The sequence below is a fragment of the Poecilia reticulata genome, linkage group LG15, assembly GCF_000633615.1.
Source record: "Poecilia reticulata strain Guanapo linkage group LG15, Guppy_female_1.0+MT, whole genome shotgun sequence".
NCBI classification, from domain to species: Eukaryota; Metazoa; Chordata; class Actinopteri; order Cyprinodontiformes; family Poeciliidae; genus Poecilia; species Poecilia reticulata.
The window spans coordinates 797508-821631 of NC_024345.1; the positions used below are offsets into that span (position 1 = coordinate 797508).

At 39.0% G+C, this 24124-nt stretch overlaps 2 protein-coding genes across 7 annotated transcripts in view; both read left to right on the top strand.

The window, feature by feature from the left end:
• Positions 1–10154, top strand: part of gbf1 (golgi brefeldin A resistant guanine nucleotide exchange factor 1) — a 60437-nt gene extending 50283 nt beyond the window's left edge. For 2 of the 4 annotated variants that reach the window (XM_008428960.2, XM_008428962.2), the window contains 11 exons: positions 1982–2207; positions 2525–2682; positions 3597–3846; positions 4634–4851; positions 5375–5525; positions 5943–6073; positions 6160–6261; positions 7863–7976; positions 8145–8322; positions 8610–8789; positions 9530–10154. In XM_008428960.2, the coding sequence (XP_008427182.1) occupies positions 1982–2207; positions 2525–2682; positions 3597–3846; positions 4634–4851; positions 5375–5525; positions 5943–6073; positions 6160–6261; positions 7863–7976; positions 8145–8322; positions 8610–8789; positions 9530–9786 (1965 nt within the window). In that variant the 3' untranslated portion in view covers positions 9787–10154. The remainder of the gene's footprint in view (positions 1–1981; positions 2208–2524; positions 2683–3596; positions 3847–4633; positions 4852–5374; positions 5526–5942; positions 6074–6159; positions 6262–7862; positions 7977–8144; positions 8323–8609; positions 8790–9529) is intronic. The other 2 variants (XM_008428961.2, XM_008428963.2) reach the window with 1 other exon arrangement.
• Positions 10155–18533: 8379 nt separating this feature from the next.
• The window catches only part of col13a1 (collagen, type XIII, alpha 1), a 44469-nt gene continuing 38878 nt past the window's right edge, over positions 18534–24124 (top strand). For all 3 annotated transcript variants that reach the window (XM_008428944.2, XM_008428945.2, XM_017309206.1), the window contains exons 1-2: positions 18534–18718; positions 22354–22423. In XM_008428944.2, coding sequence (XP_008427166.2) covers positions 18539–18718; positions 22354–22423 — 250 coding nt within the window. In that variant the 5' untranslated portion in view covers positions 18534–18538. The remainder of the gene's footprint in view (positions 18719–22353; positions 22424–24124) is intronic.

A 24124-nucleotide genomic window follows, 5' to 3' on the forward strand; every position in this document is an offset into this window, starting at 1 on the left:
TTTGATTTGTATGCTTGTTTCTGTATTTATCATCAAAAATAATTTCCCAGAGAACAAAAAAGCCATGGGAATAGAAATTATTTTCACCGGCGTCTATAAAAAATTAATATTCAAGTTAAAATTGGTAGGTCTAACAGCAGCCAATCACAGTGGAAAAATATTATTGTTCTGTGCCATTTTCTAGTTGTTAAATATTCCACAAAATGACCAGATAAAAGATGTACAATATGCCAGTTTAAACTTTGAACTATTTGCAAAACGACTGAGCTCTGCAACATTAAAACATGGATAGAACTGTAACTATACATAACGCTCTTCTCGTCAGTGTTTCTGAGAGTTTCTGATGGTGCAGCTCTGTGCTGCCTTCAGGAGAATGGGACATCAGAGTATCATCCATAAAACTTCACCCACATGGCATTTATTGTGCAAACCAGAGCTTTCAKTGGAAAAACAAAAGTTCCAGGTCCTTTTAATGCCATRCAAATATGAGACAGAAACATGGATTATATCTTTATATTGACCTGTCTATTGATTTATAGATAAATAGTTTTACTGGACAGAAATTACAAAGAACAAATCTGGTTCTTAATCAAATCCTAATGAGTCAAATCGAAAGTGTCATGGAGTCAGCAGCCTCATGACATTAACACCGACATGAAAAATAATATTGAAGAAATAAATATATATTAAATCTAATTAAAAACACAAGTAAGTGATAAGTTATTTACTGTTGAGATATATTTATTCTCAGTATTAGATGTGGTCTCAACAAACCCATGACATTTCAACAATATTATTTTACTTTTTATCTGGAAATAGTGTCTGTTTATTCTTGCCATACAGTCCTTTGTATTAATTATTGCTCGAAAGGTCTTGCCATACCAGTTTATTTCTCTGTATTTACTTTATCTTCTTAGTTTATTCTTGCATTTTGTTCTTCATTCATTTCCATTTAGTTTCCTTTGATTAGTATTATCCTCTCTTGGTTTATTGCTATGTTTATTGTTGTGCATTTAAGGTGTAAAGTTTACCTTCGACCAAACGCCTCCCAAAGGCATCCCAGCGCCCCCCTTTTGTAAAAATGTCTGCCAGCGCCCCCTGCCGTCCTCTGAGCGCCCCCTGGTGGGCGGTACCGCCCACGTTGAGAACCGCTACAGTAGACCAAAGGAATTAGAATGAACTTAGAATCCAGAAAAAATGTTTCCAGAACAGGAACATTTAGTTCATTACTTTTACAAATTTGAACATACTTATAAAGTCCAGAAGATTCTTACTTACTCATACTTATCTTGCAACCCAGAACAGAAATTAGAACAAACTTAGAATCTAGAAATTAGACCAGAGGATACTGATCTGAACAGGAGTATCTAGTTTACATACTTTGGATCAACATTATTAGATTCTTTGTCTTCTTTTGCTTTTGCTCTTTCCTTTGGTTTGTTATTTTGTTTGTGTTTCCTTTTAATTCATGTAAAACGCTTTGATTTGCCTTGTTGCTGAAAAGGTGCTGCATAAATACAATTACCTACCAGTCAGAGAGAATAAGAGGTGGTATGGAAAAAAATATTTGAACATTTTTATTGGACATCAGGACATGAGGTCAACCTTGATGTTATTAATTTAACACAGGTTTTAGACTGGCTTGTTAAAATGAGAATTAAATTATAATAAACTTTGAAATTTGTCACACTTTTTTGTGCTGTAGCAATTAAAATTTTCATTTACCTGAAAACAGATTATCAAACTTTTTAGAAACGTACTGAGGAAGTGGTGTCATAATGTCTGTTGTTACTCGTGTATTCATCAGTGCTCAATGTGATGTGAAACAAGTTTCCACATCAGAACTGCAACATTCTCAGCTGATTCTGCCCATTTATGTTCCAAGATATTATTTTCATGCTTGTGTTGAGTGCAAAATGGAAATAATTTCTAATATGTTTAAAGGTTTCACTGCATTATCGCGCTTCCTGTTCATCCACAGGTCCTTCTCTCTCTACGCCTCCTGCTCATGATGAAGCCACACGTCTTGTCCCGGATCAGTAGGGAAATTGCTTATGGCCTTCATGAGCTGCTAAAGACGAATGCAGCCAACATCCACTGTACAGACGACTGGTACACGCTCTTCTCCCTGCTGGAGTGCATTGGAGCCGGAGTTAAACCTCGTGCCTCCTTCCAACTTACCTCTTCTTCTGCTGACAATGAAACAGGTTCAATATTTCCCTAAAGTTACATTTCTTATGTTCATGTTATGTTTTTGAAGGGGCAGTATTATGTAAATGAATGAATATAATATACATGTTTCACTTTTTGAATGGAATTACTGACATAAATGAACCTTTTTTTTCCTGTTGTTCTCATTTTAACGAGCAACACCTGTAGGTTTTAAATAATTTACTTTCAGTGTATCGCTTAAACATTAGGTTTCTCTGATGCTTGTGTTGTTCAAACTGTGCTGTTTAAAACGGTACACAAACAACATAAAATGCCTCTTGTAAAATAGCATTGGTTTTCCTGGTGCCTTCAGGTGCCCAGTCGGACAGTGAGCTGTCATCTCATCATTCCAATGAAGTCAGTTTAGACCGTGGCTACACGTCTGACTCAGAGGTGTACACAGACCACAGTAAGACCAGGATACCTCGCTCCACTACTGACGTGGACGTGTCCAGCAGTGGGTGGCTTGTGGTAAGTCCTCACACTTAGAAACGGACAGGTGATGTTTAACAAAGAGCTCCAAGTAACGGTAATGATCCGATGTCTGTTATGTCCGGTGGTCCAGATGTTGATAACCTTGATGGCCTTGATTTCACTATAGCCTAATGAATTGCGTGGCTCTGAAAGTATCTATGGATCATTTTTCTGAACTACAATTATACACACTAACCTAGGCTTTCCATTCTCTCCACCATGTCGACAAAAAAGGACATTGAAGCGACAGGTTCAATACCGAGCTGCCTCTGATTATTGAAGTTCGATGCACAGAAAAGCCGGCATCTCGTTGTCCACTGCTTGCTTGTAGCTTCAGATAACTCCATTGCTTTTGTGTTGCAGCGAGTTTGAAATTTTGCACCGTTTGTATTTCTTCTGTTTTTGCTCATACTTTGACTACGCTCACGGCCAATTGGTGAACAGGAGCTAAGCTTGCGTCACCCCTGGCAGAGAGCGGCCTGGAAAAAAATGCTACTGAAAATGTTTGTAATGCAGGCTGAGTAGAGTGGAGCCGGGTCCGTCAGAGCCAGCGGAAAAGATGCATTAGTTTGATTATGCCTTGGGCCGGCTCTGGGTCTCACAGATATACATTGTTGAATAATTTGACATAACAAGTCAGTGGCTACAATTCTTCAGGATCTTTGTTTTTCTAATACTTTATCGTCAGTAAGGAATGTAAACGATTTAACTTAAAAGTAAAACTGAAAAGCAAATATTTTTTCAGTTGTAAAATTTAAGGCATTTCCTAAATATCCAATTTTCTGTTAAAGACTATAATGTAAAATAACAGAAGAGAATTTCTTACTGGAGGACCAGCTAAACTCAGTTACATTTATATATATATATACTTTTTATATCATTTTAATATTTTTTTATTCCCCACTCACTAGGTTGGAAAAGTTGATTTGGAGACAAGTAAACCCACCCCAGTAAACTCCAAAGCTCAGCTGAATCACCCTTTGGTCAACCAGTACAGCCTGACTTTGGGTCAGGACCTTGGCCAGCATGACACCAAGTCTCTCATCAAGTGTGTGGAAACACTTTCTTTTATTGTCCGTGACGCCGCCCACGTCACCCCTGACAACTTTGAGCTGTGTGTTCGGACCATCCGTGTGTTTGTGGAGGCCAGCCTCAATGGAGGTGAGAATACGCTTGAAACTTTCTCTAACATTGTTGTGTTTCTCTCTGGGGTTTAAGAACTAATAAAGAACAATGTATTAGTCTTAAAGGCCTTTATGTGATGGTCTTTGCTGTCTGACAGTGTGTAGACTCTTGAAGGCATGAATTCTCAACCAGCATATTTCCCAAAATGCATACAGAAATCAAGGTTTCCCACAAGAAAACTTGCTAAGCCTGATGGTTGGGCTCCAGGTCAGTCATTCATCCAATGGCCTGTTGTGTTTTTGAGTTGAAATTTTTTTAAAGTTGACATGAAACTTGAAAATAATAACTTGATAATTATGTGTTATCAAAAGATTGGAAGATTAATACCTAAACATGAAATATAAAGTCTTAAAAAATGCAAACATTTTAAAAAGACTTAACTAAATAAGCAATGCTTAGCCTGGCGGGGGCACAAGTAAAGCCTGGTGGCTGCCAGGCTTATAATGCAGTGGGGGAAACTCTGGAAATGATGACGAACCACTTTTCAATATAATTCTGCTGGCTATTAGTTTAATTTGCGAAGACAAATTAAAATATTATTTTGCTGCTTTGGTTCACAGACTTTAAACTGGCTGCTCTGTTGGCCCAGAATAGAGTGAATATGGAAAAATGATACACCCTGGTATCATTATTATAGAACTGGTTTTATTAACCATCTTGTGACTTTGCAAATCAACAGAAAACTAAATAACAGTTTGTTCTTAGTCTACTGTGATCCATAATATGTTGTATTTATGTTTTTCCTGGTGAATCTCTTCTCAAGGTTATCGGAACCATGACAAGAAGAAGAACCACAAATACGAGTCCAAGTCCCGGATGAGGAAGAAGCCGGTGGGGAGGGAGCGAGACATTGGAGGCAGCACAAGACGAGGTGGAAGTCGAGTGTCAAGTCAACGTCCATCCCGTTCTCACAGTGACGATGAGGAAGACGAGGGTGTTCCAGCCAGCTATCACACCGTGTCATTACAGGTTAGTCAAGATGTAAGTACAATAGCCCTTTTCATCGTTCTACGTTTACTGTGAGCCTCACATCCTTTATGTTCGACACACCTGGTTTCTGTAAACCCTGTCCAGTCCTCGAGGGCCGGTGTCCTTCTGCTTTTAGAAGTGTCCCTGGTTCAACACCGTGAATAAATGGCTGAACTGCTTCCTCAGGGCAGTCAAGTTCTCCACAGTCCATCTAAAACTGGGAGGACACCGGCCCCTGAGGACCCCTGCCCTAGAGTTCATCATTCTCTCTCCAATAAAAGGACTTGCCAGGCATTTTTATATGATAATGGAGGATAGTAATGCCTAACATCTAACCCAGTCGTTCTCAAACTGTGGTATCCGGACCACCAGGGAGCGGTCCTTCAACAACCATTTGTCAGTCGCTACTTTTTCAGTTGAATAGAAATATTCCTCAGCGCAGAATAAATATTTGTTGAGATTACCTTGTGAAGTTCCTGATGCAGGAAAACCATGTATGATGTGATTGTTTATTCTACTGTTTGTGCCCATGCAGCTGTTGGACCTGATGCACACCCTTCATACACGTGCAGCCAGCATCTACAGCTCCTGGGCAGAGGAACAGCGCCACCTAGAGGCTTCTGGCAAAAAGATAGAAGCTGACTCTCAAACTTTGTGGACCAGCTGCTGGTGCCCACTGCTGCAAGGTGATCATTACGTCATCCTGAAATTGGACATAAATAGACTTTCAACTCTCCTGATTTTTAACAGAAATTAGAGCTACTAGATTGATGCATAGGAGCAGTTTAAAAGCCCTCAACATATTTTCTATACTTCTTGTCCTAAAAAACTAATTCCGGGTTTGTCTAGCTTGATGCCTTAAATGAGACACATGGTCGTCCCATCCTGGTTTCAGCAGATAGTTTTTTCCTAATCTGCAATCACACACTCTCCTGCTGAGGGATCCCAGACTGAGGGATTTATTAAAATGAACATATTAAAGTCATGAAGGGGATGACTTGTTGGTTTAAAACAAACCAGTAGTTGTTTGAGTGACACATCCTGAGCTTTGTTGTATTAAAATAGACTCACCTCTTGTACGTGTCTTTGGTCGCGCTCTCCAGGCATCGCTTGGCTGTGCTGCGACGCCAGGCGGCAGGTCCGCATGCAGGCCCTCACTTACCTCCAGAGAGCGCTGCTTGTCCATGACCTGCAGACTCTTGATGCAGCTGAGTGGGAGTCCTGCTTCAACAAGGTTAAAAGCACTACACATTTCTTATAACGGGCCACAGTGTTGCATCATAACTAAATTGTAAGAGTTGAATTGATGTGTGTTTGCAGGTGCTTTTTCCTCTGCTGACGAAGCTACTGGACAACATCAGTCCGGCCGATGTAGGCGGTATGGAGGAGACCAGAATGAGAGCCTGCACGCTGCTGTCAAAGGTTTGAAGTTACACTTCCTGCAGCGTTAGCAGCAATGTTGGGAGCCATCGCAACACATCTTCTCTGCTAATGACAAGTCATGAGCTCATTTCAGACTTGAAGTCAAGTTTTAACAAACTTCTTCCATTTGTTCTGCCGTCTGTCCCGGTTGTCTCTTCTATACCGTATTTTCCGCTCTATAAGGCGCACCTAAAAACCTTCAATTTCCTCAAAAGCTAACAGTGCGCCTTATAATCCGGTTTACCTTATATGTGGACCAATATTGAACCACAACAGGTCTAGCAACTATGGTAAGCAGCCGCCGACTTCATTTTCCCCCGTAGAAGAAGTGCGCGATGCATGATGGGATAGTTGTCAGAACGCTGGTTTGTTAATAAAGTTTGATAATACATTTAAAGCCGGAGGAAGAAAGCATCCATCCATCCATTTTCTTCCGCTTTATCCGGGGTCGGGTCGCGGGGGCAGCAGCTTCAGAAGAGAGGCCCAGACTTCCCTCTCCCCAGCCACTTCTTCCAGCTCCTCCGGGGGAACCCCAAGGCGTTCCTAGGCCAGCCGAGAGACATAGTCCCTCCAGCGTGTCCTGGGTCTTCCCCGAGGCCTCCTCCTGGTGGGACGTGCCCGGAACACCTCACCAGGGAGGCGTCCAGGAGGCATCCTGACCAGATGCCCGAGCCACCTCAACTGGCTCCTCTCGACGTGGAGGAGCAGCGGCTCTACTCTGAGTCCCTCCCGGATGACCGAGCTTCTTACCCTCTCTCTAAGGGAGAGCCCAGCCACCCTGCGGAGGAAAGCCATTTCAGCCGCTTGTATCCGTGATCTCGTTCTTTTGGTCATGACCCAAAGCTCATGTCCATAGATGAGGGTGGGAACTTAGATTGACCGGTAAATCGAGAGCTTCGCTTTTTGACTCAGCTCTCTCTTCACCACGACGGACCGGTACAGCGCCCTCTTCACTGCAGACGCTGCCCCAATCCGCCTGTCGATCTCCCGCTCCCTTGTTCCCTCATTCGTGAACAAGATCCCCAGATACTTAAACTCCTCCACTTGAGGCAGAAAGCAGTTGGGCACAATATCGCAACAACAACACCGTGAGTGAAACAATGACTGGGGCAACCTACTATATAAAGTACTCGGGGACCACTTCTTTACAAATGTGGATGTGTAATAATAAAGTACGAAATAAATTGGCAACCGTAATTGTAGAGTCTATTCTTTGCGCTTTATAATGCGGTGTTCCTTATAGTGCTGAAAATACGGTGTGTGTATATATGTGGCACTGTTGAGTTGTTTCTGTTGAGACTTTTGAAACAGCCTTAAAATATGTACATTTTACACAGGCCTGATGCGTCCACCAAGTTTATTGAGTTTTCATGTATGTTAATGCTTCCAAAAAGCCACTTCATTTGGGGGGGGGGGGGGGGGAAACACTATTATTACAATAAGCCCTGGCAGCGCTTTACTGCTTGGGCCTAAATATTTAAGATTTTATACTTTTTTTTTTATGGAAGTTTTCCTGCATGTTAAGGAATTTTTGAGGGTATTGAATTGTGGTCCTGTGGTCTGTGTGTGTGTTAAGTTCCGGTATGGTTGTGCTTTTCCAGGTCTTCCTGCAGCACCTCTCTCCCCTGCTGTCCCTGCCCACCTTTGCTGCCCTCTGGCTTACCATTCTGGATTTCATGGACAAGTATATGCATGCAGGATCCAGTGACTTACTGGTGAGGACAGCAATTACCACACACACTTTTTTCTCGTATACAGTTGATTAGTCTCACCTAAAAAAAGAATACATTGCATATATAAAGTACTAAGTGATGATGAAGTACTAAGTGGCTGAGTACTACAGTTGCATTTTTATTCACTCGTTTATTTGTGTTTCTATGCAGCTGGAGGCGATTCCTGAATCTCTAAAGAACATGTTGCTGGTTATGGACACTGCGGGGATTTTCCGCAGCTCTGACTCTAGGACAGGATACTCGGACCTGTGGGAAATAACATGGGAACGTATTGTGTGCTTTCTTCCGAACCTGCGGGAAGAGCTATTCAAACAGACAGTTATAGCAGGTATTCACTTCTGAGCACTTCATTATCAGGAAGAATGATCATCACAGGAACGATCCATCCTTTGACAAAACTAAATTTAATGTTGTTTCCAGAATACTGCCAGTAGGATTTGGTCCGTTGACTGTCCATCAAAGAACTTATTTTATCTCCATGTGACATTCTTTATTAAATGAAACAAAGAAATCCATATTGCCCATCCCAAATGGCTGCTGCTGTACTATTAAGCAAATGATTTGCGTGATGTTAGGATAAAGCTCTTGTTTTATATTTAATTTTTGTTATTTTAGAGCCGACTCCCGGTCCTCAAGCTGAGCCAGTGCAGTCAGCATCCACAGCTGAACGCCCTTCATCCCCTCAGGAGTCTTCCTCTCTCGCCCAGCCTTCCTCCTCAGTCCTGTCGCCAGCAGAGACTCCACTGTCCGTCAGTCAAGAACCAACTCAAGACCCTCAGTTAGCTAGTGCCAACGGTAAGCACCAGTGACACGACTCCAGTAAAAATGTTAAATTGAGTTAGTTGCATGGTGTGCAATTCATTAATTGCAGTTAATTACATTTTATTAAAAAATATATGTTGACAAAAGATGTGATATCTTATTCAAAAACTCTTTTTGCTGGTAATTTTTTGAACAAATAGACATATGAGCTCAACGACAAAGATCTTTGTTGTTTTTAATCTGTTAATCACGACATAACATCTGTCATGAACATGAAGGAGTTTTTATGAATGTTTGACTGTTGTCATAAAGTGTCATTCGTTAATGACATTTTTAATGCAAAAGTTGTTTTAAAAGTTGCATTAAAAGTCCATTAAAAGTGCCAACTTTGTATGATTTTTGTCACTTTTAATGCAACTTTTAGAGCAACTTTGCATTAAAAGTGTCATTATTTACAGAACGACACTTCATGATAACGGTCATAAACATTCATAAAGACTCTTTCATATTCATGTCAGTCTTATGCACACCCCGTCAAATAAAGTGTTACCAAAAAAGCTTTAAAAATCCAGTTCACTTTAGCTGAACAGGTTGCCCACTCTAATCTCATCACACTTTGTCCTGCGTTAACATTTTTAACACCTAAATAATCAAAATGAACTCATTGGAAATCCCAGCCATAGGAGCTTTGTCACACTTTGTGACAAAGATTTAAGATAACTGTTAAAAAGACGACTGTATTCAGAGTATAATACGTCTGTTTTGCCTCGTAGGACCAGATCTCTCGTCTCCAGCACCTGCTTCAAAATCTCTACCGCTGGCTCCGTCGAGCACATCTCCTGTCCGCTCCCCATTATCTCCAAGTCAGCCACCCCTCATCCTGCAGCCGTTAGCCTCCCCTCTGCAGGTGGGCATCCCATCCATGCCTCTTCCGATCATCTTGAACCCCGCTTTAATCGAGGCCACATCTCCTGTTCCACTGCTTCCTGGCCACAAACCTGCCAGCAGTTCCACTGATGAGTTCCAGTAGAAGAAAGTTCACCTGGCTTGAGGGTCACTGCTCCCGTGGCAACAGAGCAACCTACTTCACACGTCAGGGGACTGCAGCTGGTTTAAGTCTACATAAAGGACTCTGTCGTTTCCTTTGTGCTGTCTGTGTTTATTTACGAATCGTACTGAATGGCATATTAAACTGACAGGTGTGAAGTAAAGTCACTCTGAAGCCGGGTTGTCGTCTCTCTTATGACAAACTTGTTGATCTTACTTTTGTAAAATAAAAAAAAGGATTCTGGGTGTTTAGTCCACAAAAACAGAATTTACTTGTTGTTTTCCAGATATTTTAAAGTTATAACATCATGTATATTTTAGCCTGAGACAATAAATTCAACAGAGTAAGCATTTCCCTACACTTCTTTATTCTTAAAACATTTCAAAGAGGCTTTTCTTTTCTGGTGGTAAATGTTTAATGTTTTTTTTTTTTTTTTTATGACTCCAACTGTAAGCTTTAAGAGACAGTAGGATTTTAACCCACGTCAGTCGGCACAGCGTCTCTAATGGACAAAATCAGGGTCCTGGTTCTTCAGTGGAGGAGCCCTTTGACCTCTAAGCTCTATAACCATCACTGAACCTGCAGTATGAGAATGAAATGAATGGTGGGAGTTATTGATTAATCATCCATCCAACTGTCATCTAAACCCGTTTATCCTTGCAAAGTCACAGGGACCTGGTGGCTGTTGTCAGCGGTGATTGGACAATGGAAGGGTTCCACCAGTAGATATGTGCAGGGGACAGGTCAGTTCAGCCGGACTGCTGAGGATATTTATACAATAAAGCCAAAAAGAAAAAAAAAACACCATGATTGAACTTTATTACTGTGCCATGCTATTTAACAGACAAAAACCTGCCACCCTCAAAGTTAATTTACGGGATGGTATGAAACGTTCATTTTTTTTACACAATTGAGCGTTCTCTATTTGTAATATTAAGAACAGGCCGTCGGGGTTTAACATCAACTCCTGGGTGGACCCAACGCCATCTTCAAGACAAAAGTTCGTCCTCCGAGCTGCAGCTTCCAAGATTCCCTTTAAGTTGTATTTCATATATCCAAGCTTTTTATTTTTATATATATATATAACAACTAGAGGCAACATAGTTATTTTTTGTGCTATAAAATGTCAATATGTTCCAGGAAAATACATACAACTGCCTTTTTAACATACAGAGTCGGTCACCAAGAGATATTATGCAGGAATCAGGAGTCGCCTCCTGTAGTAGTGATTCTCTGCCTCACCATACTCATCCAGAAAGAGCCAGCAGATTACTTCCCCAGCTGAAGGGTTGGAAGTCTGTAACGCTTCAGGGAGTTAGAAGGCCCCTGAGCCTTCAGCCAATGAGGAATGAATGTTGGTCTCCACTGCAGATTGAGAAAACACCTGGATACATTCAGAGGAAGAGGCCCTGTGCCTGTGAAAACCAGAAGCTGCAAAATATTTGGAGTTATTCAATTGATTCAAAGTGGTGAGTAATGTAGGAAAATAAGGCCGCCTGTGTTTGGTCCTCCATTTTGTTACGTCCACATCCTTGTGGCTAGAGGCACAAAAACATGTCATTAGTAATGAGCAAGGCAACAGAATCTGTTTACTAAAACTAAAAGATGTATGTTTAAAATAATAGCATTTTGAAGGTTAATCGGTTCCAACATTCATTTGGTCAAAATAACAAAAACAGGTTAACTTTATTTAGCGATAGCCAGCAAACTCTGGACATCCTTATTACAGTGAAAATCTTAAGAAATCTGAGTATAACATAAAATGGGTTGTGCAAGACATAATTCAGAGGAATAGTGTGCCGTGATGAAGTTAGAGAGGCACACAAATTCAAAACGGCAGAGAATTACAGAATTTTTTTTTTTTCAATTTATTTTTATTATTCTAATTCTTGCATAATTGGAATATTGGGTAAAAGTGCAATATTTTGTCTCAGAAAGTGAAAGAATTATTTTAATATTTATAACATGTAAATATTTCAACTTTTATTTTTTCTTTGCTGATTTTAATTAAGGCTTACAGGTCAAGAAACCCAAAATTCAGTTTCTTGGAAAATTTGAATATCTCATTAGAACAATCAAAGCATGAGTATCAGGCTTCTGGAAAGCATGTATGTTTCTATGCACTCAGTTCTTGGTTGGACCTCCTCTTACATGAACGTCTGCTTCAGTTCTCCATCAGCCTGTGACACTGCACAGCTGTAATGGCAGCCGAAATTGCTTTGATAGCTGCCTTCAGGTCGCTGGTATCTTCCTGGTGACAGCGATTCATAACCTCTATGGGGTTCTGGCCAGAGGACACAGTGGACTAACACCAGAAGATGGCATGGCACCCAAAGCCATCACTGACTGTAGAAATGTCTCACTGGACATCAAGCAACTTGTGTTCTGTGCTTCTGAATTGAATTGAAGAGACCTGAATTGAAACATACGTCAGATTAATTTACTTTCTCAGAAACTCCAGAAGACATAGGTGGATACTTCCACAAAATTTTCTGGACTATTGACCTGCTGTCAAACAGATCACAGTTCGTGAGCCTGAAGGACGGCGTGGTCAGCAGGATCTGATGGAAGAGAAATCGAGATTTGTGTGAGCAGTGCGAAGAAAATGCTGATTTGTGCGAGCGTAAACAGTGGCTCCTCCATGCTTTTATTTTTTGGTGGTAGGTGGGCAGATTTAGTCAGCATCCTATCACCACTTATGATTGGTTACATAGTATCATTGACCTTTGAATCTCTCTGATGGTTTTCTAATGATGGGCCGGTCCAGTAGACAAATATCAGTCCTGTGTTTCTTCATGTCTTTAAAACTCACCTGCAGCCTCCGTCTGTCCATCACAGATGATGTTTCGTAGCACAGTTTGACAGCAAATACTCATTTCATTTTTGTCAGTTACAACGAGCAACTCGTAACTTAACAATCCTCTTTTGACTTTTGTTATAGAGAAGCCTTATTCTGTTCCATGAAACCACTAGAGATGATGCAAAGAAGGCTAAAGACAGATTTTACATCAAATGAAGGAAATTATGGGCAACCTCCTCGTGAGACTGTCCTGGAGCAACAGTGTTGTTGATTTTATAAAACTAACTGTAAGGAACTAATTGTGGCAGGTCATTGATTTGCAATTCCATTTGTTTGGAGAGCAACTCCAAAAAATAGCTTCTCCTAATGAATCTTCCTCTGGAAAACATTTGTCATGATTAAATTGGTCAGTGTGCTTTGAAAAGACAGACGTGTTGGGAAATAAAAATACATGAGGGGAAAATGAGAGCACTTTATAGAATGAGTCCTAATTCTCTATCATACTTCCCATTATAACATTCAAGTCATTGTGTTCTGCTTCTTCATTTTATATTACTTAAAAATTTGCTTCCTGTGTTATCCTTAATTTTCCACCACCAATTAAAGAGAAATTCACTTATAAATTCAGAATTATTGTACATTTCCAGGGAGCAGTGAGAGTGGTGGTGAGTCGGGAGCATTTGTGCTTAGGGTACCCAAATGGCTAGCAATGGCAATGTTCATATGCAAGGATTTGCCAGTTTTCAAGTGCTAAAAATAGCTTGCTGGAGGGTAGGGCTTGGCAGCTCTGCCAGGCTGGGAACTAAGTTATGTTGCCACTCTCGACATCTATTTTAACAGAGCGGGTTGTCAGAATGAAACCTGAAGATGGCTCTTTGGTTCCACTTAACTGTAATCTTCTATTTTGTTGTAGAAGAGTCTCAGAGGGTATTTTTAGAGAGTCGGGGTCTTTATTCCTTCTGTCCTTGAGTCTTTTGAAGGACCTTTTTTCTTAAGGCTGTCAACGACATAACTGTTGTCTGCCATCTATAAATACCCAGTGGGGATTGAAAGTCCTCTGATACAGGACTTGTAAACAGATGCAAACTTCCTGCTCAACGGTTTCTTTTTACAACTGTCTGTGGAGTCAGTGAAGTGTTATAATCTTTGGTGTTATCTTTTGCTTTGTTTTATGTTATTTATTTTAGTCTTTGCTTTTCGTAACCAGTTCATTCCTTGGTTCTGAAATTACTTGTTTTTGTGTTGTGTGCTTAAGTACTACTACTCTGCTCTGGGTTGCAGTCTTTCATTACTGTATGCCAGTACTTTAGGAGGGCTGGTATGCACTGGCATGGAGTACCAGCAATTGGTGGTACATCTAAAAACAAAAAGAATGTTGCAATATTTCTTACCAGTCATCCAAGAATGTGAAAGTCATAATTTTATATAGAGTCATCACACATAGTGATATATTCAATGCCTTTGTTTTTGTAATTTTGATGAATATGGCTTACAAATAATAAAACCCCCAAATTTTATATCTCAGAAAAGGTCATTAATGGAAACTAATGGTTTCCATTAAACCGTTAGTTCACACCCGTCTCGACTTGACTTGGACTTGACAGACAAAGCCATTCAGTCTGTGTTGGTAATCTCGTTCAGCTCGGCACTTCTCTCTTCGTAGTGGAGGATGGATGTTTACAGGAAGCTTCATAGCATCAAACTGGCACATTATCAATGGCAAACATTAGCGATTGGGTAACATTCAAAACGTCTACAGAGCCCACACTTCCAGGAAGCAATCGCTTCTCAATAGCCAAGGGTCCGGGCCCTCTGTACGAAGCAAAGCGTAGAACAAGGGGGTGGTTTTCACCGAGCTACCTGGAAACGATAATCATGAAAAATGCAAAAACATCCTAACGTTGCTTTTACGCTATGTGTAATGAATCTCTATAAAATTAATGTTTCATCTTCAGAGATGACTGGCAAGAAATATTGCACTTGGGCTGCACAGTGGTGCAGTTGGTAGAGCTGTTGCCTGGCAGCAAGAAGGTTCTGGGTTCGATTCCCAGCCCCGGTCTTTCTGCATGGAGTTTGCATGTTCTCCCTGTGCATGCGTGGGTTTTCTCTGGGTACTCTGGTTTCCTCCCACAGTCCAAAAACATGACTGTCAGGTTAATTGGCYTTTCCAAATTGCCCCTAGGAGTGAGTGAGTGTGTGTGTGCATGGTTGTTTGTCCTGTGTGTCTCTGTGTTGCCCTGCGACAGACTGGCGACCTGTCCAGGGTGTATCCCGCCTCTCGCCCGAAACGTTCGCTGGAGATGGGCACCAGTAACCCTCCCGACCCCACTGAGGGACAAGGGTGCAAGAAAATGAATGGATGGAAATATTGCACTTTTAAACTTTTAATTTTTTTGTTATGTACTAGTACTTAGTACTGAGACTTTTTTTTCTGGCTTACATTTTCAGCTGCTACGTCCAAATTTATATAAACTTTTACATTTGAAGAAATTCACAAAAAGAATCTCTAAAAAATTGTTCTCACTAAGTTTTCTGGCATTTAGCACATGGAAGTAATCTTGGTAATTCTAACTAAGCTAAAACAAAAAAAGTTTATAAAATTGAGTTTTTTAATTTTATATTTAAAAAGTATTGAATTTATTTACATGATAAACATTTTATGCTATTTAATGTCTAGACCTAATCGTCTGGGATTTTCTCTGATAATGTTTGAATGAATTATTCATTTTTAAGCATTTTTAAAATTTTGATCATTGTAGAAAATATGCCAGGTAACTTTTTTGTTAATTGAGAAAACATTACATATAGGAACATGGGACACAATTCAAATTGTTCCTGCAGGTTCCTCGCACATCAGAGAATATTTTTAAAAAAAATTTTATGGAAATTTTTTTTTTTTTGGCTTCGTACAGCTGGTCTGAGAAATGATTGCTTCCTGGAGACATGGACGCTGAGGTTCTAAGTTTTACCCAATCACTAACGTTTGACCATGAGGCATGTCATGCACACGTTTGATTCTATGAAGCTTACCGGGAATGGTCTGCACTGTAAACAACCATCTGTGAAGAGAAGACTGCTGAGCCGAACCAGATGGCTGTTAATGTTAATTACATTTTTGGAAGCGCATCCAACAGGGACTGAACATTCACTTCCTCCATTGCCATTATTGCTAAAACTACACATTTACTTTCACCCATTAAGTTAAATGTTTTATAATGGCAACACCTTTAAGGACTAAACCCTGTCCTGACAACTTCCAACTTGGTCCACATGCTAAGAGAAACAGTGCATGGAGAGTGGCAGGACAAGTCAAGGGGAGGATTTCCAGGGTGAGGTTTGGAACCCGTTTATAACTGCGTTCAGTTCTAGTTTATGTTTTTGCACATTCAGTTTTTCTGTTTTGGGTATTCTGTGAGGACGGAATACCAAAAAACTATGTGGAACATTCTGTCAAGGCTATATTTTAATGGATTAGTCAAACCGTCAGCTCATGATGACACAGGCACAGTTCAAGGCTCAGTCTTAGGTCCCTTGTTGTATATAAATGACAGATGTCACATGTCAGTTATACAGAGATGACACTGTACTTTATTTACATGCAAAAAACTAAAGTATAGGCTGCAAAGAAGTTGTCATCAGCAATGGTGGCAATTTGTCAGTGGCTAAAAAATGAAGGTCTTCATATTAATGTTGATAAAACAAGCACGTTCTTTTCAAAGTGAGAAAGCCGGATCCAATCATTACAGTTGCATGTCAAAAATGAACACCAGGATGGGAGTACAAATATTTAGGCATTATAATCTATTCACCACTTTCAATTAAAAGTCATGTAGAAAAATAAATAAAATTACATTCAACTCATGTAATTTTAAACACATTAGAAATAATCTGACAGTGGAAGATTTTGAATTATACTTAAATGCTGCAATTCTTTCTTAGAATGTGACCAGCCTGGGACCAGTTCGTCAAAACAATAAATCATCAAACAATAAACTGCCTGCCTGGGATGAGCTGGTTCTGGGCTGGCAGGACCACATTACACCCAACAGAAAGACTTTGTAAGCAGAATTCGAAAACTCTAGATAAAAAAAAATAATAAAAAATTAACTCATATCATTATTGTAAAATGTTAAGTAATATGTTCTGATTTGGGTAAATATGATTGCCTATTGAGATATTATATTTGCATTTGTGATTCATGAAGCGGCTCCAGCACTAAAATATAACCACAAAAGCAGCTAGAAGGGGGGATTGTAAAACATTAGTCTGAGCATCACACTCTTGTAATACATTACTATTAGAATTAAAAAACCTTAACTTCAGAAAATCGTTTAAACAGTGGCTTTTAAATAGATACACATGCAGTCATGTTTTAAATTAACATCTTTGAGATAAGTAATGTTTAAAATGTTTGCTTTTATGGCTCACTTTTTGTTATTCCCATGTTGTACAGCCATTTTTTGACGTTTGTTTGTGCTCATCTGTGTGTGCATCAATCATCTATTTATTTATTTTTTATTTCTTATCATTAACCTGCCAGGGACTGCAGATAAAAATTTGCCTTTGTGGCTAAATCTGGCATTTTGCATTGTTGTGCAAATGTACTACTGTTGATTAATTTGCACTGTCCCTTATAAAGCAAATTCAATTCAAATAAACTGCAAAGGGGCGAATGGAAAGAAATCCTTTCTCTCTTACTGTTCACAAATGTAAGGGAAGTTATTGACTAGAAAACACTTGAACACACTGTAACACCAAAGACTCATTTGGTGACAATTGCTTTAGCACATCCATCCAGGTTTCCCCTCGGTGTATTATAAGCCTGGTGGGCTACCAGGCTAAGCATTGTTCATTTATCTTAAAAAAAAAAAAAAAGAGATGTTGCCTTTTTAAGCTTTTTAACACTTTATAGTTGGTGTTTAGGTATTAATATTCCAGTCTTCCAGAAAAAAAAAAAGCATAACTATCAAGTGATATTTTCAAATTTAATGTCAACTTCAAACATTTTTTTTTAACTCAAAAACATGGCGGCCAGCTGGATGACTGACCTACCGCCCCGAGCATCGGGCTTAGCAAAAACGGGCGAAACCGTGTACATACATAGAATTGTTCCAGTCCATCAATGAAATCAAATGTATCGTAGTGTATGTGCGTCTACATCCGCCATAGGCATATCCGAATCTCAGCAACACTGTCGGTGAACCAGCTTTGTGTCAGTGGATCCTGGCTTTTCACACCCCTAAAAATATCTCTCACCAAGTGTGCGGATCAAAGGGGGCAGCAGCCCTGCTATGAATACCCCTCCGGTATTTAACCTAAAGCCTCCCCTCAGCGGAGGCTTCCAGGGAGGGGACAAGAGCAAAGAGCCCGCCGCTCCGCATCCGGAGCACAGAAGAGGAAGGCGGACTTTGAAATGAGCGCATTGAAGGTGAGCTGATCGTAAAAAATATATCAGAGCTCTTTTCTAACGAGGAAAGCTATTTGGACAAACGGAGGACAAAACCGACAAAAGATTTCGTTGGAATTTGGAACCTCAAATTTTTTTCTTTTATTTTATTATTGTTTTTGTTTTTTGTTTTTTTTTATTTTATGAAAAACCCAAATGACATAAAATTCCTGGACTCCGAGTTATACTTTCACTTAATGTGGAGAGAAGGAACTTTTATAGAGTAAATTTGACGTGAGGGACATCTGCTCAAAGTTTTCCCTGGAAAAATAATACGCTGCGGCACCTCAAACCGTCAGACTGTTTTTACTTCGAAGTCGACGACAATTGTGAGTAATTCTAGTTTAATGCATAGAATGGAAGATGAGCCGGGGTGTAAAATACTTGATAGACCTGGAGAGAAAAGGAGGAATCACACAGAACGACAGCAACTTTTAAAGCAGCCACTGTTGAGCAGCTGGAAGAACCTGAACGGGATAATGGTCGGCATGTTCGTGTCCGTTCTTTCCCTTGGACTTTGCATTTTGGTGATAATGCGGACCTCAGAACTGCAGTCCAGGATACTGAGTCTGGAGCAGCAACAGGACGCAAAGTTGTCCGCCTGGATGATGACTCTGGAGCAGGTGGAGCCCCTTATTTTGAGTCGGGTGGACCAGTTACTGGAGGAGGTGAGGCATAAAACACTAATACTTCTATAACATTTAATTAAAGGACACAAATACGCCCAAATGAGGTTGGTAACATATTCATATCTTAATAATAAAAAAAAATACCTTAAATAAAGACCAGTTCAGTAAACGTGGGGATTCCGTTGTATTAAATTTTTCTGTATGTGTAAAAACTATGATGTAAATTATCAGCAGACATCTTGTCTTTTCCGTTCTCACGGCTTGTAGCTAATCTCATTAATCTTGTCTCACAAAGAATTATTTCTATATCGTCTAACCTTCTACATGGAGGAGTAATTTTGACTCTTCTAGCCATATTCCGTGCTGCTAGTTTCATTTTGAAGCTTGTAGGTTTACAGGGTTATTAAAAATTAATTGTAGTTTATCTAGTGACAGAACTAGTTACAAAGTCTCTCAAGCATCTTTGACTTATTTTGGTGACACAACTTGTAGATTTCAACCAGTACGTTGCTTGGTATAACCTTTTCTGGGTATAGTGTGAGAATACGCTGGTTACTCAGGTTAATGAAGAACTTTTGTAGTGTGACCGACCTGGTAGATTTATCAGAGTTGTCTGTTTTTGTTCCAGCAAAAGATTATATAGTGATAAAAGTACCGAATGATGTAGTCAAGACAAATAACCAAGTCCCACAAAAAAGGCTTTGAAATACTTAAAGGGTTTTGGTGAGTTTGGAAGGACACTGGAGATGAAGGCCACATGATCAATGAGCACAGGAATCCCTTTGGTAATGACCTCCAGAGCTTGGCCTATCGCAATAATCAATAAATCAATAAATCAATAAATTAATTAATTGTATTATAAATTAAAACAAAATCAAAAATTTCCATTGGTATGATTTATCGTTTATCCTTTTTTTCCCTTTCTTTCTACCAAAAGCTGGATGATAAATGTCTTCAGTTTGGTGCTTTGGTCTCAACCAAACCCTTTTCTTTAATCTACAAATACTTCTAAATTCATTGTATTTGTTGTTTTGTTTATTTATTTTGGATATTTAAAAATGTCTTCTAGTTCCAGCGTTAAATGTTCATTAGAATGTAAAGTTTACTGATTTGTTAGAATGTGTTCTTGTATTATTATTACCACTATATTGACTCAAAAGAATATTATCGTTTATCGCAATAACTTCTGGAACAATTTATCATCCAGCAAAATTAGTAATCGTGACAAGCCTACCCACAGCATCTGGTTTATGGGAAACATAGAGTTTAATACTGTGGATCTTCAAATAATGCACATGGGTCTGTGTTTGACGTATAACATTAATTTAGAAAAGGGACTTAATAAACTAACTTAGATACAAGGTTCACAACTTGTAAGACATTCATTCATGTTGCATACTTTCCATAAACTATGTTTCACATTTGTAATTTGGGAATACAATTACAAAAAAAACACTTGCAGTTTTCTGAAAGAGTTTTGGTGTGTTCCTGTTTCCAACACGCCCCAAATGAAACTGCTCATTACAGTCCTCTGCCTCCTAATGCCACTCTGAAGAGGAAACTCAATAATTCGGTTCAGCTGTGTTGGAGCAGGAACGTATCCAAAAGTTGTAGGATTCAGCTTTTCAGAAAACAACTGTTTGAGGATTATTCAGAAGGGCAAATACAACTGGACTTTTAAAAATGAGTCATCTGAGATGAGCTCCTTTCCACTCTCTCTCTCTTGTGCAATCAGTGACGCATCAAGAGTCTGCACTGCAGAGACACTCGGATTTAAAAAGAGTAATTAAGATGTTGTCACTGAAATGAATGGTCCTGTTTTCAGTTATCACTGGAGGTCTTGGTCCGTCTGTCTTTACTAAAAGTGTGATCAGCAACACATTTGGACCGGTGTGTTTTGCATCACTACAACTAAGCAATAGTTAGTTTTATCTTTAAAAAAATCCAGTGGGTTTTAAAAGCAGATGAGTCACAGGTCGTTATTTCAATCAACACAGTATGTACACCTGTTCAAAGAGTGTGAGCTCATAGCTAACATGATCTTTTGAAGAATGACTGAAAACAGATATTCCTAAAGTTTGTTTCATCTTATTTAAATGTGTGTGTATCTGTAGCATTAACTGTAACTATAAAGTTATTTCTAAATTAAATGAAAGGAATATGGCAATGAAGGAGCAATATGTTCTCCAAAAAACTTTGAAAGAATAAAATCGTTGAAACTCTGATGCCAGAGATATACATTTGTGAGGGAATATTACAATTTAAAAGGCATTGATTTACAGTATTAAAAACTAAGATATTACCTGGCGTTGTGAAGCCATAAGTGTGCCTGTCAAAAATAAATAAATAAATAAATAAATAAATAAATAAATAAATAAATAAATAAATAAATAAATAAATAAATAAATAAATACTGAGAGAACAAAGTTTAAGATTTGTGCCAAAAAAAAGATCTTAACCCTATCTGGAGGACATTAGAGGCAGAAAAGATGCCTCTAATGCTTCAATTTCCCACAATCCTAAACAATTTTGAATTATCATTTACATTCTAGTTTGCTAGACTTATAGCAGACATTCATATTTTAATGTATTTCTAGAAAATAGGAAGATTCAGGGAAACAAGTTACCAGGTCTAGTTTGCAACCCCTGGAGACCGGATCACAACCTCCTTCCTTTGCCAGCTGAATGTTCTGCCTGTCAATTCATATATGGTCTGAAACGGTCTCTCTTTTGCCTCTCAGATGGTAGAAATGTCAGATTTCATACTCGGGGTTGCAAATAGTTTGCCTTACCTCAAATAAATTTCACTGCCCTGTGTCTCAAAGCCGGGTATGTGTTGTGAGAGAACGTTGAAAACCCATCAGGCCACGGGTTCTGCCTGGCAGGAGGTGGAGGTGTCACAGTAGTCGGTCTCCATTTGGTACTTTAGCTACATATCTATATTAAAAGACCTAACTTTAGGAACAGAAGAGAAATGGGGCTAAGTCATACTGGTAAAGCGAATATTCTCTCAAATCAGACATACATTACATGAATGGGTTTTTATTTGTTGTTTTGTTTTGTTTTATTTTAAGAAAACCTCAGTGATGTGCAGTCAGGGGAGGCACCTGTCATCATGGAAGAACAATATATAATTATAAGAAAGTTTATATTGTTGTTTTGACCCTGAGGTTTGTGCTACAAAGTATTTATTTTACATTTAGCTGAACCAATTTTGTTTATTTTTTTCTCCAAATCCCTGAATTTTCGTAATTTCCCATTCAAATGCTCAGAAGCGAAGCTGAGCCTCACCTTGGATTGCCAACCTCTGGCTAACTGCACTGGCTGCCATTCTGTACGTCGCCAATAAAATGGTTATTAAAACATTTAATATATGAACTGATTTTCCATAATTTAGCTTATGTATATAATGTACAATGCTTTTTGCCACTAACTGTGTGTGTAACATGTTTCATGTGCTGAGATGCGATCATAAACAGCAGAAAACAGATTCCAGGTGAGGCAGGCAGTTCTCTTGCTTCATGGCTCATGATCCCAGACACTGGTCTTGTGACTACAGGTCTGAAGAGTAAGAGACAGTGAGACAGCCATACAATAAAGAAGTGAAGTGAAGCGATATATACGCAATAGTGACAGATTTCTGACTTTGGTTTTTTTCTTCTTTTTCTGTGTAGAAACTTGCAACACAGATATCAAAGACACGGGAGGTCCGAGACGCTCCACAAAGCTGCCTTTGTCCTCCAGGTATGATTAAAGCAGAGATGTTTGGTTAAACCAGCGATGTCCGGTTAGCTCTACGGTGGGGCTGATTCCCCGAAAGTACAAATCTAAGATCTAACATAGAACGCTTATAGTTCAGCTTTGACCTAAAACTTCGAATTATGCAATATGATAGGAAGGCAAATAAAAGAATATTTAATATTAAGTCAAACATGATTTTTCTTTTAGTGTAATATCTTTGGCTGACCTCTGTTCTGATTAAAATTGTATATAGTCTTACGATTATTTTTTTGTGAAATCCACACACCTATCCTTCTCCATGAGCATCTCTGTCACTCTGTAGTAAAATGTTCTGTTTTTATGAATTACTCATGATCAACAAAATGTGTTTTTAATGAACAAAAGAGAAAGCCCTTCAATGTCAAAGTCCAAGGAATTTCTACAAAATAATGACAAATTAAAAATATGTAACATAAAATATGTTCAGTAACTCTTGGTCAATTTTCTCCTTAAAACCAGTCAAGTTATTCCATTAACATCCCAGATGTTAAAACTTTCTTAACTTCTGTACGCATTTCTTTTTATCTCAGCGATGATGCAAGCTTGAACAGTTTCCCTGGCGTCAACGCCATAGCTGCCAGCTGCCAGCTATGGCGTTGTTTGCTAATATTCAGGTTTTCCAAATGTGGCGGCTGGTGTAAAAGATTTTTGGTGGAGTTGATGTGCCAATTGATTTCCCTTTCTTGTTCGGTATGAACATTCAAATGAACGGTCGGAAAATTAGTACAATTTCACAATAATGTAACATTTCTCATACAGCAAGATAACATGAAGCAAGTTCCTGGCTGCAGCAAACAAAAAGGGGCAGGACAAAAACCAAACAGCAGACTCATACCCTATTCGACGCATATACAGGAGCATCACTGCACTCCGGAAAGGGGAGCCAATTCCTTTAATAATGGTGGTCTCAATTTTATTTTCCTCTTGAAATCTTTATTGATTATAGTTATTGTTCAAACATAACCATGAAACAACCCTTTTTCAAAGATAAATATACTAAGTATATTAAATCTTAGCCTATGTGAGCAAGTTTAAGGCCAGACTTGAAGTTTGTTAAGGATTATTTAACTTAAAGAAAGCTATTTTTTATCAACTGTTTTTGTACTTCATATATTTTAGTTGTAATTGTAGAAAAGCACAAATCTGAAGTGCACTAAATGTACTACTATGTGCTAAAGTGAAACAACTTAAAGTATGCTTTGTACACTTTAAGTATGGCTGCTTATGCACTACTAACATGCTTGATTAGTTCACATAAAATGTATCATTTTTGTCAAGGACATTTATATTGTTTTTGTATTTGTCCAAAAAACTCAAAAGACAAAAAAAAAAAAAAACTTAAGACTTAAAGGGTGATCAAAGTAAAAGTGAATCCAACTCAAATAGCCTTCTGAATCCAGGTTTCTGGTTTACGCAGTTCCAAAAAAGTCAACAATCAGGATGCAGTTCTTTGTTGGTTTATTTAAAAGTTTCAGGCAGACAAGTAGGATCCTGTTGTCAGCCTCTCCTGGTCTGATTCCTGCATTGTCTGGCTGCTTGATTGTATCACCTGCTCACTTACTGACAGAGTGACTGAAAGACTGATAGACTGGGTGACTGGTTTACTGAGTGGGACAAAAAACCAAAAAACAGAATTGACACAGAAATGGCACAGAATTGTATATA